Consider the following 17,357-nt stretch of genomic DNA (forward strand, 5'->3'; position numbering starts at 1 on the left):
TTATTATTATAATGAGACCAAAATGCACAAAAGTCAATATATTTTGTATATCGCAAAAGTAACTATATTTCTGTTTTTCTTTTTCTCCGATTTTAACACTTAGAATATGATGTCATCAAATAGTGATACGTTAGTATGTCAGTCAACTGGCATCCGAAAGACCAGGTAATTGGTCAAGAGTGAAACAAATTAGAAAAATAAGTCTTCATTGAACCCAAAAACAAATTATCCAAAAAAAAAACATAATGACTTTTATGTAATTTACCCATTGATTTAAATATAATCTGATTAATCTAACTCATTCAACCAAGTTCATGAATTAATTTTTTAAGAACAATAGGAGTTGTATAAAAAGAAAAAAATGAACTTGTACAAAGCTAATGGGTTAATACAAAATCACACATAAATCAATATATCCATATAATATTCAAAAATAAGTATTTGCTTAAAGAATATGCTTTAATAAGCATATATATATATATATATATATATATATATATATATATATATATATATATATACCGGATTCACATATAAATATTACTTGAATACTAAGGGTGAACAGTTAGTACTAAATCTCGATCATGTATCGATAACGAATTGAACATATAGGATGATTCTTAAAACTCTAAAATCACAAAATTAAGGATTTGGTACATATGCTAATACCCGAAAATTGGTACCCTTCCCGGTACCGATAATGTTAGTTCGGTTCGATACTCAATATCATTTTTCATCCATTTTGGTATGTGAGATCCTTAAGCCCGGTTACGTCTCATGCTCATCCCTAGTGGATACATTCACATAATCACAGGTGAAAGCATATGTATGGATAAACATATACTGATTCACATGTGAATATTATTTGTTTTGAAAATTATACGTTGGTAAGATTGATATGTTGGGTTGACATAGATGGCTGACACTAACAAATAGAAAAACCATGAAGATAATATATTTGTTTTTATGTATTTTTAATGTATTCAACCTTTTTTATCATGTGAATGGTTATATATATACAATTACAACTCTTTATTTCTTAATGGAAAGTCGATCAAACTGTAACATTGGTTCATCTTCACCATCTAACTATTGAAAAGATTACAAAGATATTTGTAAATTAAAGACGTGGAGTGGATATATTTGATCGCCTTGATATCATTGTAAAAAATGAGAAAGAGTATGTTTTATGTCATGAATGCATGTGGAAAGAAATTGCATCTCTTTGAAGCATGCAGAAATGTAGTTACCACATAACACACAAGAAACTTGCCAACATGTACATGCAATTATAAATAAGTTGTGGGCCCCGCCCCATGTTTACCAATCTTTCGCTTTCCGAGAAACCTAGAGACAGTTAGTTTGTCAAAAAGATTCTCGTCTCAAACCTCCAAAACTGCAAAACCATAACCATAACTGCCAACATGAGGAAATAATTAAAGAGCAAGATTGAATTAGAATAAAAAAAGCTGATAAAGATTTTACAAATATTTTTCTGTAATTCTTGATTGTACCTTAGAATTGTACCTTAGATGTGCCCGAGGGCGAGGGCGAGGGCGAGGGCAAGGAAGGTGATGTCCAGACTAGCCTTGAACCAGAGATGTTACTTATGAAGGTGATTCTCAAATCTCAATCAGCATGTATCATGTTTGGACGAATTTGCCCCTGTTTGAAATGGTGCGTGGACCATAGTTGCCCTAGTTTTGGAATCCGGGAGTAGGGCACATAGACATTGTTTGCATAGTGTTTGTAGTTTTCAAATCCATGGTGTCCAACCTTCGTACATATTGCAGAGATTATCCACATTTGTTGCTTGCCTAACCAAATAATCAACTTGCTCTGCAATACTTATATCTCTGCACCCATGAAATTTTAAATTCTTTTTATATTTATTTGTGATAAATAAATTTCAGGTAGAAGTACAACACATATATACATATGTATGTACCTGTTATCAGTGATATCTCGACCTTCTATTTTCAGTTCTACTCGCCTTAAAACTGACACGGCATATGCATTTTTACCTACTCAAACATCAAAAACCAATAACCAAACCAGATGAGTTTCAAGTTTCAACAGATTACATGCAAAGTTTGGACCATAAAAATGGTCAGATGGAATAAATAGATTACATTCAATGATATTGTTTGGTTAGCCTGCAGGAATGGAATCAGCTTTCAAATGATTTTTCTTTAAATTTTATGTTTTATGTAAATGGTGAATACTGTTTGTGATTATAATACTCTATAAATTACTATAATTATAACTAACGAATTTTTGTTCATAAAATAAAATATCAAACATAATGAAAGCTTGTTATAACCAAAGGTCATAAACAAAATAACTTTTTTAGTTATTTAAAAAAAAAAAAAAAAAAAAAAGCAATTTAATTAGAATAAGAAATTTTAGATATGGATGAATCTTTTGTAGTTTATATTTTACAGTGTACTCTATAGATTATTTTTAAATACAATTAATGAACTTTTATTTACAAAAATAAAAATTAAAAATATTAATAAAAGCTTGTTAAAGCCCAAATAAGCTGTAATAAAAGATAATATCTTTTAGTTACTTTTTTTTTCTAAAAGTAAAATAGTAATTTAATTAAAATAATGATTTTTAAATTTCCATTTCATTGAAGAAACACCTCACGGCTAAGTAAAAAAATAAAATTTAACAAAATAAGAAAAAGAAACAGTTTTAGTTTTCATTCAACTGGAATGAAGTCATAAACCATTCCTTTCCTTAGCCAATTCCATTATATCAAACACTAACTAAATCTAAAAGAATTAAAGTTGACAAGATTTGAGGAATTATTTTCTTTAAATTACCTTTTACCCTGCTGCTGGCTTGGCCTGTAACATCTACATTTTGCATAGGTGATTTACGGGTTTCCTCTTGATCCAATAAAGATTCTTGATGTTGCTTACCAATTTTTATATTTTCAACTCCTATATTCATTTCAGAGAGACTTGATACAGAAGTACCAGAACGCACTAATGCCACATCTTTCAAATCATCATCTTTTTCTCTAGATTCTGATTCCACGGAATCAGAACCAGATACATTGTTGTTTTCTTTGGAATCATGTCCATCTGGATGCGGTTCGGTTACTTCTGAACCAGTGAAACTATTGGAAGTGGATATAGGACCAGAGACAGAGTCTGCTGAGCTGGCATCATAAATAGAGTCTGGTGGAGATATCCATCCTTTATCTTGCAAACTCAATCCAGTGGTTTGAGGCAAGTCTTCATCACATTCTGTATCGGATCTTGACAAAGTGTCGTTATCTTTGTTGTTGGTGTTGTTGTATTCAGTGTCATCAGCTACAAGATCTGGCCTTGATGATAAGTTTAAGTCTTGTGACCTTATTTCTTGGCTTTCACCTAATCCTTCAAGAGCCTAGTACAGACATAGTCATATAAATCCCAAAACCAAATGTACAAGTATTTGGCATGAAAAACATAGACATACCTTGTGAAGATTTCCAGCATGGATATTTGCAGTTCGTGCCAATCTTGTAAGCATGGAATGGAGTCCTTTGACTGAAAATGTAAGTGATGGAACCAAAGGTTTAATCACATGACATGCATCCTTAATTTTTGCATGGTAAGAATGGTAAATGGCCTGTCCATGAATAGGAGATATTTCCATTTTTGTCTCTCTTTCTTTGTTCATAGCTTCAGTCATTGCATCAACATCTTTAGTCAACACCGATTCCAGTGGAAGTACAATGCTATTTGCCTATCAAAAACACAAATCTCAGCAAAACTCAAAGTAAATGGATATCTTGACGAGAGCAGAGTAAATTTCAGGAGTTAAAAAAAACCTTTGAAAGGTCTCCCATAAGAGAAGAGTGTAATGCAGAAGCCTCTTTTCCCAGAGTGTGAACATCGTGTAGACCTTCTGTTATTGCCAAAACCTACAACAAAGAAAATAAAGATTCAATTTATGAAATGATGTTTCCTATATACAAAGAGCATACTAAGATGTAATGTAACCCTGTTCTACTTATATCTTAACAATATGTAATGTATCATACCTCTTCAAGCATGGAACCACACTCAGAAGTGAGAGCAGTGTGACCCCTAGTAATGGATCCAAAAGCAGACAATGCAATGCTGGCTTCATAAGCACAGTCTCTCATAGCAACAAAAGTCTCCTGTAAATCACCTGATGCAAACAACAACCAAAATCATCATGACATTTGTAAGTAAAACGGTCTTCTGTTTGGTTGGATGGAATGGATTGAGACATTACATTCCATAATGATGTCTCTAGGAAAGGATTGGATTTCATATGCAATAAGAACATACCAGATGAAGACTTTGCTTTAGCAGAAGCAACACGCAGTTCATTGCTTGCCACAAGCAAACCATTTGAAGCAGCTTCCATATCACTCTGTGCTAACTCCCACTCATGCTCTGTACCTGATCAACTCACAAGTCACAACCACCAAGACTTTATCAGACTTACAAATCATCAACTATAGTACTCAATAAATTAAAGCTTACGTGTGAAGGAATGATAAGTGGCATCCAAATTTGTTAACGCATTAAAGTAAGCTTGTTGCCATGCCCTCCCACTGCCATCTGCCCCTAGTACCCCATCTCTAGATGCTTCAAAATCCAATATTGACATACAGATTTTGATAATATCTGATGCCTTTTCTCGTGCACCCCATAACAGCTGTCGTCTCTTTGCTAAATGATCATGAAACTCAGGTGGAATCCCAGAGGAGGTCCTTCCAGAGTTTGAGTTTGAGTTTGACCCGGTCAAACCTGAATTAGGACCACCACAGGCCCACCCCATGGCTCTCTCAAGCTGCCCTTCTGCTGTAATTGAAGTCTGTTCACAAGCTTGTAGGCAGTCTAGTGATCGAACTACTTTACCTACTGAAGACCGTATAGTTTCCAATAATCTAGGTCTGCTTAGGTTTAGAATAACTGGAAGTGTGTTGTCCTCACTTGAAAGAAACTTGTGACATATGAGTCTGCAGTTATGTAATGGACTCAAGGTGACATCATGCATCCATTCCAGCTGGACAATATCTAGACACGTTTTATATAAACCATCTTTAAGTTCTTTCACTTGTCTTTTCATGAGTGATGCAGCTGACATTCCTGCTCTTACTGTTTCGTGTGCGTTGCAGTATTCTTCAAGCATTTGTTTCACTCTGTCAACACCACCCGTATCTCGTATCTCTTCAAATTCGTTTTGAGTCATAGTTGGTTGCTTTAAAAGTTCGATTTCTGAATTCAGCATGGTCAACAAAAGAGGGGCGATTTTGTCCTTTAGATATTGACCGATATGTTCTTGGAGTTGGATTGATAACTTTTTCTTGACAGCATTTAGAATCTGGTCAAATCCCAAATTTTGATCCCGGGATGAAGCTGCTACACGTATGCAAGAATCAAGAAACGAATCCATAACAGCCACTTTCCACATAAAAAACAAATGGTTTTCCAGTATACCCGAGAATTTCCAAATAAACCCTGGTACTGCACTACCATAGGTAATCATATCAGTAACTTGGGTGATCATTCCATTTGAAGAATCTGATGAATATGATGATAATGTCTTATCAACTGATTCCAATTCAAAGAACGGCTGGACTAATGCTAAAAGGAGAGCTTTGCTTCTTGAATATTGTGGTTCCTTTTCTTGTTCTTGACCAATTAAAGACTGAAAATGATTTTCAGCAGAGATTAAACCGTTTCGGATACTTGCTTCCCTTTTCATTAAAGAAGAAGTTCGAATGTCTTTCTGATTCCATGTTTGATGTAGTTCTTCAAGCTGTGCTCTACAAGCTTCTTCTTGAGATGCCAACTCTTCAGCTTCCTCCCATGAAAGATGATCTCTACCTTTAACAGCAGCCTCTTCAAGAGCTAACTGTTGTTCAGTAATGAAACCCACTTTCACAAAATAGCTCTGTTCTAACTCCATTAAAGACCCTCTCTCTATTTGAACCTCAATTAATTGTTCCAATGCTGTATCGATCGACCCCCTGATTTGTGAAAGAGATCCAAATGCATCCATGATTTCCGAATCATATGAAATCACAGATCTTACGATGTTTGGTAGAACATTTTCAATCATTTGAGCAACCAAGTTTTTACATGAAAGTAAATTGGTTTTGAAAATTGAAGCCCAGTTTGTCTCAAAAGAATCTTCTTCTCTATTGAAAGTAGACTGCTTTATTTCATTCACCCAACCTGCTACAAGAACACATTTCTCTATCTTCTCTTCAAACTCGCATAAAAGGGTTGCCAGATCAGCTCTTGTCCCACTTGAATGATTCAATACCTCGAGTAACCTAACCTTAACCTCATTATAAACAGAACTTACAGCTAACCCAACCATGGTTAAAATTTCCTCATTCTTGTTGAAATCACTTTGTAAAAACTTTGTGAAAGCAGCCATGAGACGATCTTTAGCTCGTGACTCGGTTTCTGAACCAATCGAATTCACCAATTCTTGATACTCTTTTTCAACTCTCTCAATCTCATCTGCATACTTTTCCACTTGAACACAAAGATCATTATGAAGGCTCTTCACTGTGTCAAAACCATCTTCACGAACATTTGCAACAAGTTCAGCACCTTGTCTTCTGGTAATGGACAGAACATCTGACGAAATTGTACTGACAGAAAGTTTCAGAATTTGTGCCCAACTGTTGACTGGACTGGTTGTAAGGTAATTTAATGGAAGAATTCTTTGTAAAGCTAAAGAATATGTTTGGAGAGATGTAACAGAAGATGTAATCCCATGATCTAAATCAGAAATTAACTGAGAAACTTCTCTGTCTATATCATGGCATTGGACTTGTGTAGGCTCTGGGACAACAGTAAATGGAACCCCTGCTACTAGGACAGCAGATGTAAGAGATAAAGATTTTTCGTTTCCAATTAAATTTATGTGGGATTTTATCTCTGGGATTGAACTGCTTCTTAGAGCTTCAATGATTCTTCCATGTTGTTCGATCCAGGCAGCTGCCTCTAAGGCTTTTTCAGCTACAGAAGCTTTAGTTTGAGAAAATTCACGACCCTGTAACTCGTACAATGTGCGTGTTTTTTCAAGATTATTAGTTGCTTCAGCAACAATGGTTTTAGCTGACGTTTCGTGGAGAATAAGGTTAGATCTTTCTTGTTCTGTGCGATTGTATATGGAAGATACAATCTCATATTGACTTAGGATGTCTGCAAAACGCTGTTACAACATTCTTGAAGTCAGATAAAGATCCGGATAAAAACAAGAATGCCCCCTCTGGTTTTGTCACTTTTGCTAGGTTCAGTGCATAAAAGAATCTTTTTCCTAAAAAATGTCCTTATTAGAGGGTTTCGTTTTACATATTTGGTCACTTCCCTTAACACCGTTTTTTATCAGCCAAGTCCTTGTAAAATGACTATTTTGCCCCTACTCACAAAATAGGGGCAAAATGGCAATTTGGCAGTGAGTTAACAGACCTAAACTAACGGTGTTAACCGGAGGGCCCAAAAATGGAACAAAACGTGCGAATAAGGACCGGTTTTAGAAAAAGATTTATTTTTGGTCCAAACCTAGCAGAAGTGACAATCAACAGGGACCATTCTTGAGGTTTACTCTAAAAACAACCATAAGTTGCAAACGAATTGTAACGCCTTCAACCTACCTGAAGAGCAGATTCCACAGCTGGTAGTGTAGCCAATAAGAGATCATGATGTTCCTGAAAATTTTGAAAAAAAAAATGATTAAAAATAGTACACTAAAACTAAAAGAACACGTTCATTGGAAGAAGAAGAAAATGTGTGAGTACCTGCAAAGGTACACGAATTTCTTGCACACGAGAAGCAAAGAGACTCAAGCTAACTGCAAGTTCCATTCCTTTTCTTTCTTCACCAACAATGGCAGCATCATCGTGAAAATCGCCACGTGTCCACTCCACAAGAGGATCCCACACAAAAACCTCTAACAACATCAAGACTACATCTTTGTTCTTTTTCAAGATACCAAGAACTGCTTCACAGTTTTTCTTGAAGGAGCCTTCAGTGCCCATTAATCCTAAAGCTGCCTCAAGTGTTTGAGTCAGACGGAAGGGGACAATTTCTGGAACTTTTAACCTTTGTCCTTTGTCAAAGCACACGTTATAATCAATGTGAACAATATCACCACTATGGAAGTCCAAAAGAATATTATCCAAATGCCTGTCCCCAAGACCCAATATGTGCCCTACCATGCTCATGGCTGCTACACTTCCAGAATACCTGAAAGCAAATAAAATTATCAAGTAGACATCATAAAAAATGCAAAAAGTAAATTACATTTTTGGTCCTAAAAGTTTTATCTTGCAAATTTTGATCTTTATTTTGTAGTGTCCTAACTCCAAACTATTTTGGTCCATGTGTCATCTACATTAAGAGCCTAGCTGTTAATTTTTTTAAATGACCATTTTGCCATTGACCAAAACTGAAAGACGGTATCAATTCAAAAATGTTGCAATAAATAAAAGTACTTAAGTACGAAATCAAAAACATTACAATACACACTAAAGTATTATAAATTTAAAAAATCATATGCACATATAAAATGCTAGACGTTAATTAAAAAATAAGAGAAAATTACAAATTTGTTCCCTGTTGTATACTGTTTTCATTCAGTTTTGGTCCAAGGGGAAAATGGTCATTTAAAAAAATAACAAGTGTTAACTTAGATGACATAGGGGAAAAAATTGTTAGGAAAACTCATAATATTAGACCAAATTTACAAGAGAAAACTTTTTGGGACCAAATTTGAATATATCAGCTATACTCTGGGACCAAAAATGTAATTTACTCTAATCCAAATCCGAAAACTATTAACATGCTTTTTTAGCTATATAAAGAACCTTTTCAATTTTGAGCGGAAGGCTTTGAAACCTTCACTTGCACACCATATTTCTTGATGAAGAAGCTGTTTAGGAGTCTCCTGCATAAGGTCCAAAAGAACTTTTCTCTTAACTTCATGAGGCCAATCTTTTCTAGAAATCACTCTTCTTATGCCTTTTTCCTTTAATGCTGGTATAATTTTACCATAAAACATATCAGTAGGCCGAGGTACATGCGATTGCACCGAGTTCTTTGTATTGGTAGAAGCAACCCCTGAAAGCTGTGCCACCTGGACGCGATTCTGCCAAGACTTGTACACACTATAAATACTTGTTACATTTTCCACCCATTGAATTAAACCAGCTCGACCACTAATAGGTGTCACTGAATAATGGCGAATGCCAATAGGAGACGAATGCAGAAAACCATTTATGGCTTGCAAAAGTTGCATTATTCTAGCATCAAGTCGAAGGTCTTCCCGGCCTTTTAACAGATAAGGGTATTTCTGACCATCTGAGCCCATTATAACAAGCTTTTTCGGTTTCGTCTTTGTTGGCAAGATAACTACTTGTTCAGAGAAAGATGTAATTGTGACAATATTACCCTGACCTGGCATTGGGACATCAGATGATGAAAGTAGAGCCAATTGAGGTGCGACTTCTGACAATGATATTGATGATTTTCTTTGATAGGATGCTAAAGATGCAACAATGGTGTCAAATGGTCTCCAAACTTCCCCTAGTGTGACAGCAGATGGTGGAGTTTTGAAGTTTGAAATGGCTGACTTGATTTGTCCCATGTACTCATTGTGGAACCATATTTCATGAGGTGTTTCAGGTTTACGTGAGGTGGAAGCTAAACGACGCTCCAGGGTAACAACAATGGGTGCCATCATAGCAGAGTATTTTGCTGCGTTTATCTTGCTTTTTTCAGTATGACTAAGAGTCACATTCTCTGCAATACGTGATGCCTCCTCTTTCAGCAAATTTATCCGTCCGATTACATCTAAAAGTGTATAAAAATGATATTAGGTAAGTGTAGGACAATAAAACCATTTTCTAAATTCAAGATACCTGAGTGAAGATCTTGCAGTGTGCTGAGCCACAATTCTTCCCAAAGAATGGTTACATTTTCTAGCTCTTTAATCATGAGTTGGACATCCTGGACTAATCTTGGATATTGCTTGTTCTGCATATACAATGGTTAATATTGGGTTAGTCATCATCACATCCTAACAAATAGATTGTCAGAGAGCACATAAAATATATATATATATATATATATATATATATATATATATATAATATGGCACACATACCAAACATGCCAATATTCGTGTAAGCTCCATTGAAGGATCCTCTTCACTTGTGTTAATATCAACGAGGGTTGGATAAATTATCGCCCATGGAGATTGTTTTGCCAGCATGACCAAAATGCCCTCGAGCTGTTTCCTAACATCTTCTTCAGGGTGAGAGCTTAACCGAGCAAATAGTTGAGGAGTTACTTCCTGCAGAAAGGGAAAAAAAATACTAGTTAGAACAGAACTGGTTAGGTTACTGTGATATAAAACTGGCAAAAGGGGTCCCACCCACCTGCCATGCCAACAAAGGAACTGTTGAAAGTGCAGGTTCAAGAGTAACTTTTAACTCCACCCCATAGTTAAGGAGAATATGCAGGACATGAAGTGTAGCTTTCAAGGTATAACTAGAATTCTTTTGACCTTCTCTTTGACTACCCCATAACTTGGAAGATGAATGTGAGAGGTAATTTATATAAGCTTGAGCTGCATGCCCAAATAGAGATACCCTTCTCTTTCTCAAACACCACCAAACATCAACCAACTCGTTAAAAAACGCACTTCCCTCAACATCAATATTGGCAAAAAGAAAGAATTTCTGCAACTTGGAGGCAACAACAACAGAAAGGCATTCAAGTTCTCCAGCTGCAGCTTCTATTATATTCACTACTTGCTGCACCACCGCATGAACATTGTTGCTATCTAAGTCTTTAACATCTCTTGCTTTCTGAAGAAGCTCTGAAACAACATGTTTGACTCTTGAGACCTCTTCTTCAGTTAACCTAAACCTGTCTGGTACAAGTTCTGAATCAAGAATTGGAGAAAATGAGCAGGATTGAAGGGTGGTGTCGCTTGTCTCCTTAGCTTGAGCATAACACCAAGAAGCATAAGAGATCCATGACTTTCCCATAGTGGGACAAAGTCGTGAAGAGAGCTTAGTAGCTGTCCCTACAAGTTCCTCAACAATGAGATCCATCCTAGGTCGATAGTTGGTAGTATCATCACTGTATTCTGATCGTATCTTTAGAATAATGTTCTCCAAATTGGCATCCAAGTGGTCCTTTTCTAACCATTTTGAAAGTTTTAAGCAGGCTTTCGCCTTTAAAACACCATCAGGGATAACTGAAACAATAGGTGAGGAGTGAAGCATGAAAGGACTAACAAATGACCATAGACCTGTGTATGCCTCTTCAAGCCTGTTCTCAGCATGCATCAAGAGTATGCCTTCATATTGTAAACTTGAGAGGATGGATTTATGAAAACTTTCTTCACCTAAATGACACTTCAAATGGTCATTGAGACGATTTGCCAAAATCAGGTTCTTTTGTTTTCGAGCTAAACGCAGTAAATTTAAGCTGAGATTTAGAGTCACTGGAGAGTTGGAATGAATGCTTTGATAAACACGGAGAGTTTTCATCCATGGTTTGCAATCTTGATAAATGTGATTGCTTGGGAACTGCACTTCTCGAATATATGAACTTAAAACGTCTTGGGTGCCTGAAATCTTGCAACTCTCTTCAAATGCAGATATGCAATGCAACTGATGAACATGTTCTGCTGCTTCTGTTAACCCATCAAGTGGCAAAGTGGTAAATGTTTCATTAAGCATTAATTTCGCCTTCTGTAGTTCATGCTGCACTTTATCCAAATTTCCTTCAATATTGTAAAGCATTGCTTGTAAAAGCATCTGCTCACTCCTTTGCAAAGCTACTTTCGGGTCTAGTGCAAGTTCATTGCTACTTTTAGGCGTCAAGTCAAGGCAACCCCATGCTGACTTATAATCACCATCATCAAAATGAGCAAGGGCATGAATGGCATTTAACTCGTTTCCTGCCATTGTTAGAACACCAGAATAGCTTTTACCAGCATGCTTAGCACGAAGAAGTTGCAACTCTGATAGCCAAGATTCAAGGGATTTCCAATCCGAAACTGCACTGTAACTTTCAATTATACGAGTTATGGCAAATTGTACACCTTCAGAGCCCATTGAGCCAAGTGACTCTTCAGTTTGTAACAAATGAGTGAAGTGAGCAGCAGCCTTTTCGTATTGACCTTGTGCTTGATAGACAAGCCCTGTGATCCAGGACAAAGGTCCAATCATACTTTGGTTTTCTTCCATAAACAAAGGAAAAAATGCAGCCGATACCCATTTTTGCAACCCGATTAAAGCCTCTGGCTCATGATTCTTACATAAAGACAAGGTCATATGCCGTAAGACCCTCAAGATATCTCCCAAGAACCTAGATTTCATATTTTGAAGATTTTCAATGACTTGGGTCCTTGACTTGTCCTTCATAGATGAACCCAATAAACTTTTGAGCTCTTGCAGACGCAAACTACAGTAATGAATTGTAGCATCATGACACTGAAGTGCGAGACCTGCATTCATCATTGGCTCACATATACGAGAAAACCATTCTTCACAGACTTTTTTATTTGCTTTAAAGAAAACAAAACTCTGGCGAGATGGAGATGGTAAAACAGTTGATCCATCATAAGCATTGTACACATTTTTCTTCAAAGACTCGACAAAATCAAGTAATAACCTCAATGGTAACAAGTGAGCATGAGAATAAGAAGAACCTAAAATATTTAGGTTTGCATCACTTTGGTCGGTATTCGCCTGTAATACATGTGCAACATCCACAAGCATTCGCTCCAAAGCAGCAAAAGTTTGTGAGGGCCCACCAAGATTGGTCCGAAGGCGTGTAGTAATACAGTATCTAGCTGCTTCATGTATGGCCCACCATGCTCCAGCAAGGAGATTGACTGAACATGTTCTTTCTAGAAGATCTTCCTCCATGTTCATGTCCAAAAACAAGCTAATCACATGCAGGTTTCCTGTGTCTTCTTGTTGGGCTAAAGCAAAATCTTTTGAATTGTGACAAGTATGGACAAGTCGCTGGATCCAAGAAGAAAGAGGCACCTTCCATCTTTGTGAAATGTAACTTAGGATGGAAACAAGCTGCTTTGAGTGAAGCTGATGTGGCAGTTGCTTCAAGGCAAAAATTTGCTTCCACTGCATGATTGATCGCCTGTATTTTGTAACTGTCACATCATCATGTATGCCACATACAAGTACTGTGATGGGCAATGCATGAGAAAGCAACTTCAAAAATAATTCTTTGATATCTTCATCTGGGTCTCCAAGCTTTTCAAGAATAACTTCAGTTAATGCGTACATTTGTGAGGGGTGTATAAGTTTTGAGTGCAGAAACATTTCCAATACCAATGCAACCTGACACCTCACTTTTGGTTCCCTATCAGATGCAGCATCAAGAACAGAGAACACAATCTCACCAAAAAACTCAAGATACCCAATAGCCTCAGAATCATAATCTGCACACTTTGACTTGTCATGCATACGTTTAACAGTCTGACAGTATGTATGTATCCATTGTAATGCTTCTAACTTCACTGCTAAAGGAGATGAAACATTAAGAGCTTTCGTGAGGAGCTGACTGTACTTCCTGAAATGCTCCAACATCAACATTGAAGGTCCAACCCCATTGTTATGTTTCCTCAATGAGAACTTACTGAGAAATTCCACTATACTTAGCCTATTTAGCATCTTGAAAATGGTTACTTGTAACTCCATATATCCTTGAATAGGTAATTCAAAAGGATTCAGATTGTCAATGACATGATATATCATTTTCTTTGATCTATTAACATATAAAGTATCGATCTCTGGTTGGCCTATCAAACTACTACCACCACCCAAAGAAACACAACTCAGGAGAACTTTCATATCAAACTTAAAGAGTGCAAAAAGCTCGGTTTTGGAAAATACTTTAGGAGCCACAACGCCCCCAAGCATGCTTTTTAACATGTTTAGCTCTTCAAGTAATGAATTCATTGCACATTCAACAACTTCATTGTTTCCATGTTGCAGTAAGAAGACATATGTAGCAGCAGAACTTGAGGTCACCAGGTGATTTGGATGCAGACGAAGCTGGGAAACAGGTGAATCAAACTGTAATATTTTATTTACTGATGAAGATAGAAGACCAAGCTTCTGAAGTGAAAGTAACTGAAGATTGGTCTTGAGAACCCCATGAACCTGAAAAGAAGTCAGTTTCTCAGCATTCAAAGTTTTAGCAGTGTTCCTCATATCCAAGCTTTGAAACAGGATGTCAACTGCAATACTGTAGAAAGATGAAAATCTCTCACTCAGAATTTCTGCCAAAAGAGTCAAACACTTCCAGGAGTCCACTATCCATTTTGACCAGCCGTATTTCCTTCCGACCATTAACAAACATTGTAACAATTGAGGAAGCATTCTAGTGAGGGGGTCTTTAATTTCTTCCAGTAAATTTATCTCCAGCAACCCAGAAGCTGTAGATTGTAAAACTGTAGAAAAACAAGACAACAAAGCAAGCAATCTTTGACGTTGTTGTGGAGTCCCAGGGCTTCCATCTTGAAGTAGTACATCCATGTCACCCAAAAACTTTGAAAGCAATCCCAAGGAGAATTGTAAGTTGTTGACCCAATGTTTTTGAAATTGCAAAAAGCTATCCATAATGACACTCCTATCAGATTCAGCAAGGTCAGGTATCATTGCCCACCCAAGAAGCAAATCAACTATGTCGACAAAATGGGCCTGGAAACAGATGAAGAACTTCAAAGAAATCAAAGTCAACACAGTCAAAAGGCGATGCAGTAAGCTTAAGGAGGTTCTTTCATCCTCAAGAAGCTCTTGACATGCTTTGAGAATTGGTAATGCGTATCTCTCAGTAGCTCCAATGTCTGCAACATTGAGGAATTCATGAAGACCTTCTGCTGCAATTTCCACTGTCCCATCACCAGCATTAATATTGCTAAACAATGGCAATGCCCATCCTATAAATCTATCAACTAAATTTCCAAGAATTACATGATTTTGCCTTCCATTTGATCCAATAGGGAGTGAACATAAGACTGCACACAAGGCACCATAGGCTGTTGCAGCAGCTTGACGTACAGTATATGATCTACATAAAGTAAACACAATAAGTATAATGATTACCGAAAAAAAGGAAATATAAGTGTGCATCTTGCCCAATGTGTTCCATCACAGATCAGAAAACATTCCAGAAAGTGAAAATCAGATCTATAGCATAGGGAAAATAAAAGTATACAGCATAACATGTCTTTCACTGATGATGAACTATGAGTTCACAGATCACAATTACATATATCCTTGAACCTCATGGATATGGCATACTTAACACCAAGCGATTAGGTTTAGCACAAAGCATGGTTGATTCGTGCACACACATAATAGCGATTGTTTACCCACTAGCAACACCTAAATGAACTCATAACCTAAAAATTTAATCAAACTTAACACATACGAATTTAATTAGCAATCATAAAATGTTTATCGGTCACTATATCCAGCAACAAAGATAAATAAGCACGCGTATATAATTAAGAGTTACTTACTTGTCTGCAATGAGTTGCGAAAACCCCTGAGCGAGAAACGAGGCAGAGTGAGTGACAAGGAGTGAGTTATGAGGATAAACAATGGCGCGGTGAAGTGAGTTAATGGCTGCCAATCGAGAAGCGTCGTCTTCTCCACCTTCAGACGATGGATTGTTATGTTGCGATGAGGATGAAGATGAAGAATCCTTGTCTTTGGGGAGAGCAACGGAGAGCAGAGCTGCCAACTGTTGTTGTTGATGATGAAGGCCTTGCATATTCATGGCTCCTTTCAATTCGCATCTCCCCTCTTGAATTCTCTGGTTTGTTTCTTTGAGTTTGGCAATGAGAATGACGAACTCATGGCTGAAGAACAGCAGGGTGAAGAAGTTTCAAAAATTGCAATTGTCTCCCACGTCTTTTCACATTTGGCAACCAACATCTAAAAATAAGATGATAATCAAAGTAAAGTGAATAGATAAATTTTCGGAGAGAAAACAAATCAATTTAGGGGTGTTTGGCTAAGCTTGTGACTTTTCATAAGCACTTTTTAACTTATAGCTTGTAACTTATAAGCTGATAAGTCAGGGAGACTTATTTATAGATTTTGACTTATTTCCGGTATGGCACCTAGATAAGCTATTCATATCCAAACACTCCTTTTAACGTATACCGGTGTGGAATTGGTAATAAGCTAAAAAGGAGCTTAAATAAGTTTAGTCAAACACCCTATTAAACCTATTAGCCATTAGTGTATACGATTAGGATTATATAGGCTTAGAATGACTGATTTTGCATTATTTCATGTTCCTTGTTTGATTGTGGTCTTAGGGTAGAGTCTTTTATTCGACAGTCTATTTGATCATGTATTATGTATAATTTGCATGTATAAGGCAACTGACAGTGAGAGTGGAAGTTCCTAGCATGGGTTGTAGTAAGTAAGCTCGAGGAGTCCTTTGATTGATTTGTGTCTTGGAGTGTTACTGCACGAATGTTGCTTGCTCTGTGCTTTGTGCTTTGTGCTTCGTGGGACTCTTGATGATGAAGGTTAACTATTAAGTGAATATGTTAAGCAACACGTTGCATAGGTTAAATAATCTCAGAGTGGTGAATTTGACCCTACTGCACAACTCTCGTTTGAGTCTAACCGTTGTAAGGGTGAGTCTTTTACTCGAATGATTATCTAAGCTTTGTTTCATGTGATTGTATTCATGAAGTAGTTAACTGACATTATTGAGAGTTGTTCATCAGCTGATGGCAGGGTGAGGTCGGAACCTAGGAGAGCCTGGGATATGTTGTAGTGAGTTGTTTGTGTTGTTTAGCAGGTACTTGGAGTACCAATTTGAGAAGGTGACTTAGGGGATTCGGGATAACTCTTAAGGAAAGTATGGATAGGTGTTGAAGGTAGTATTGGGCCTATACTACTGAAAGCACAAGACCTATACTCGAATCGAGGGAAGTCACGGATAATCTAGGAAGCATGTTGGATGAGGATTCTTTGAGTATGTTCTGGTTATTGCTTGGTTTCTTTTTGGTGTGGTGATGAGCACTCATGGTTCAGCATTTGGTTTAGGCTCAGGTGCAGACACTGAGTCGATTCATAGGTGGATGCTAGAGTTCATATCGTCGGAGATCACCCACGGTATTTTGGAGCAGACTCCTGTGATATTTGGTATGATCAAGGAAGGGATCATAGAGATTTTAGATGAGCATCTAGGCACGTTTCGCACTGAAATTATGACTATTGTGGGAGCTTGTACTCTTTCCTTCCGTGAGTTCAGTGCTTTTGGAGCTCCTAAGTTCTTCGGGGAGAA

General features: G+C 37.0%; 1 protein-coding gene across 2 annotated transcripts; it reads right to left on the reverse strand.

Annotated features, from left to right (window-relative positions):
- Window positions 1-1,112: 1,112 nt before the first annotated feature.
- Window positions 1,113-15,905, reverse strand: LOC145072092 (uncharacterized). 2 transcript variants are annotated; one of them, XM_079018463.1, is made up of 16 exons: window positions 15,568-15,905; window positions 10,436-15,113; window positions 10,162-10,350; window positions 9,917-10,031; window positions 8,864-9,848; window positions 7,796-8,243; window positions 7,652-7,705; window positions 4,515-7,209; window positions 4,317-4,430; window positions 4,043-4,173; window positions 3,830-3,922; window positions 3,475-3,744; window positions 2,832-3,402; window positions 1,949-2,024; window positions 1,528-1,856; window positions 1,113-1,396 (listed from the first exon to the last, which is right to left on the reverse strand). In XM_079018463.1, the coding sequence occupies exons 1-15, from the start codon at window positions 15,825-15,827 to the stop codon at window positions 1,757-1,759; spliced, it is 10,779 nt and encodes a 3,592-aa protein (XP_078874589.1). In that variant the 5' UTR covers window positions 15,828-15,905; the 3' UTR covers window positions 1,113-1,396; window positions 1,528-1,756. The 2 variants fall into 2 exon arrangements, with proteins under 2 accessions (XP_078874589.1, XP_078874590.1); XM_079018464.1 differs by having other exon boundaries at window positions 1,515-1,856.
- Between the last annotated feature and the right edge of the window lie 1,452 nt (window positions 15,906-17,357).

The sequence above is a fragment of the Lactuca serriola genome, chromosome 9, assembly GCF_051521515.1.
Source record: "Lactuca serriola cultivar US96UC23 chromosome 9, Lser_US96UC23_V15, whole genome shotgun sequence".
NCBI lineage: Eukaryota > Viridiplantae > Streptophyta > Magnoliopsida > Asterales > Asteraceae > Lactuca > Lactuca serriola.

What these genes read in the sequence shown, in the direction of transcription:
- LOC145072092 (XM_079018463.1), bottom strand. Translation starts at nt 15,827, where the DNA reads ATGAATATGCAAGGCCTTCATCATCAACAACAACAGTTGGCAGCTCTG. An exon ending in CACGAATATTGGCATGTTTG is followed by an intron (nt 10,032 to 10,161) that starts GTATGTGTGCCA and finishes TTGTATATGCAG; the next exon opens with AACAAGCAATATCCAAGATT. An exon ending in CACTTATCATTCCTTCACAC is followed by an intron (nt 4,431 to 4,514) that starts GTAAGCTTTAAT and finishes TGAGTTGATCAG; the next exon opens with GTACAGAGCATGAGTGGGAG.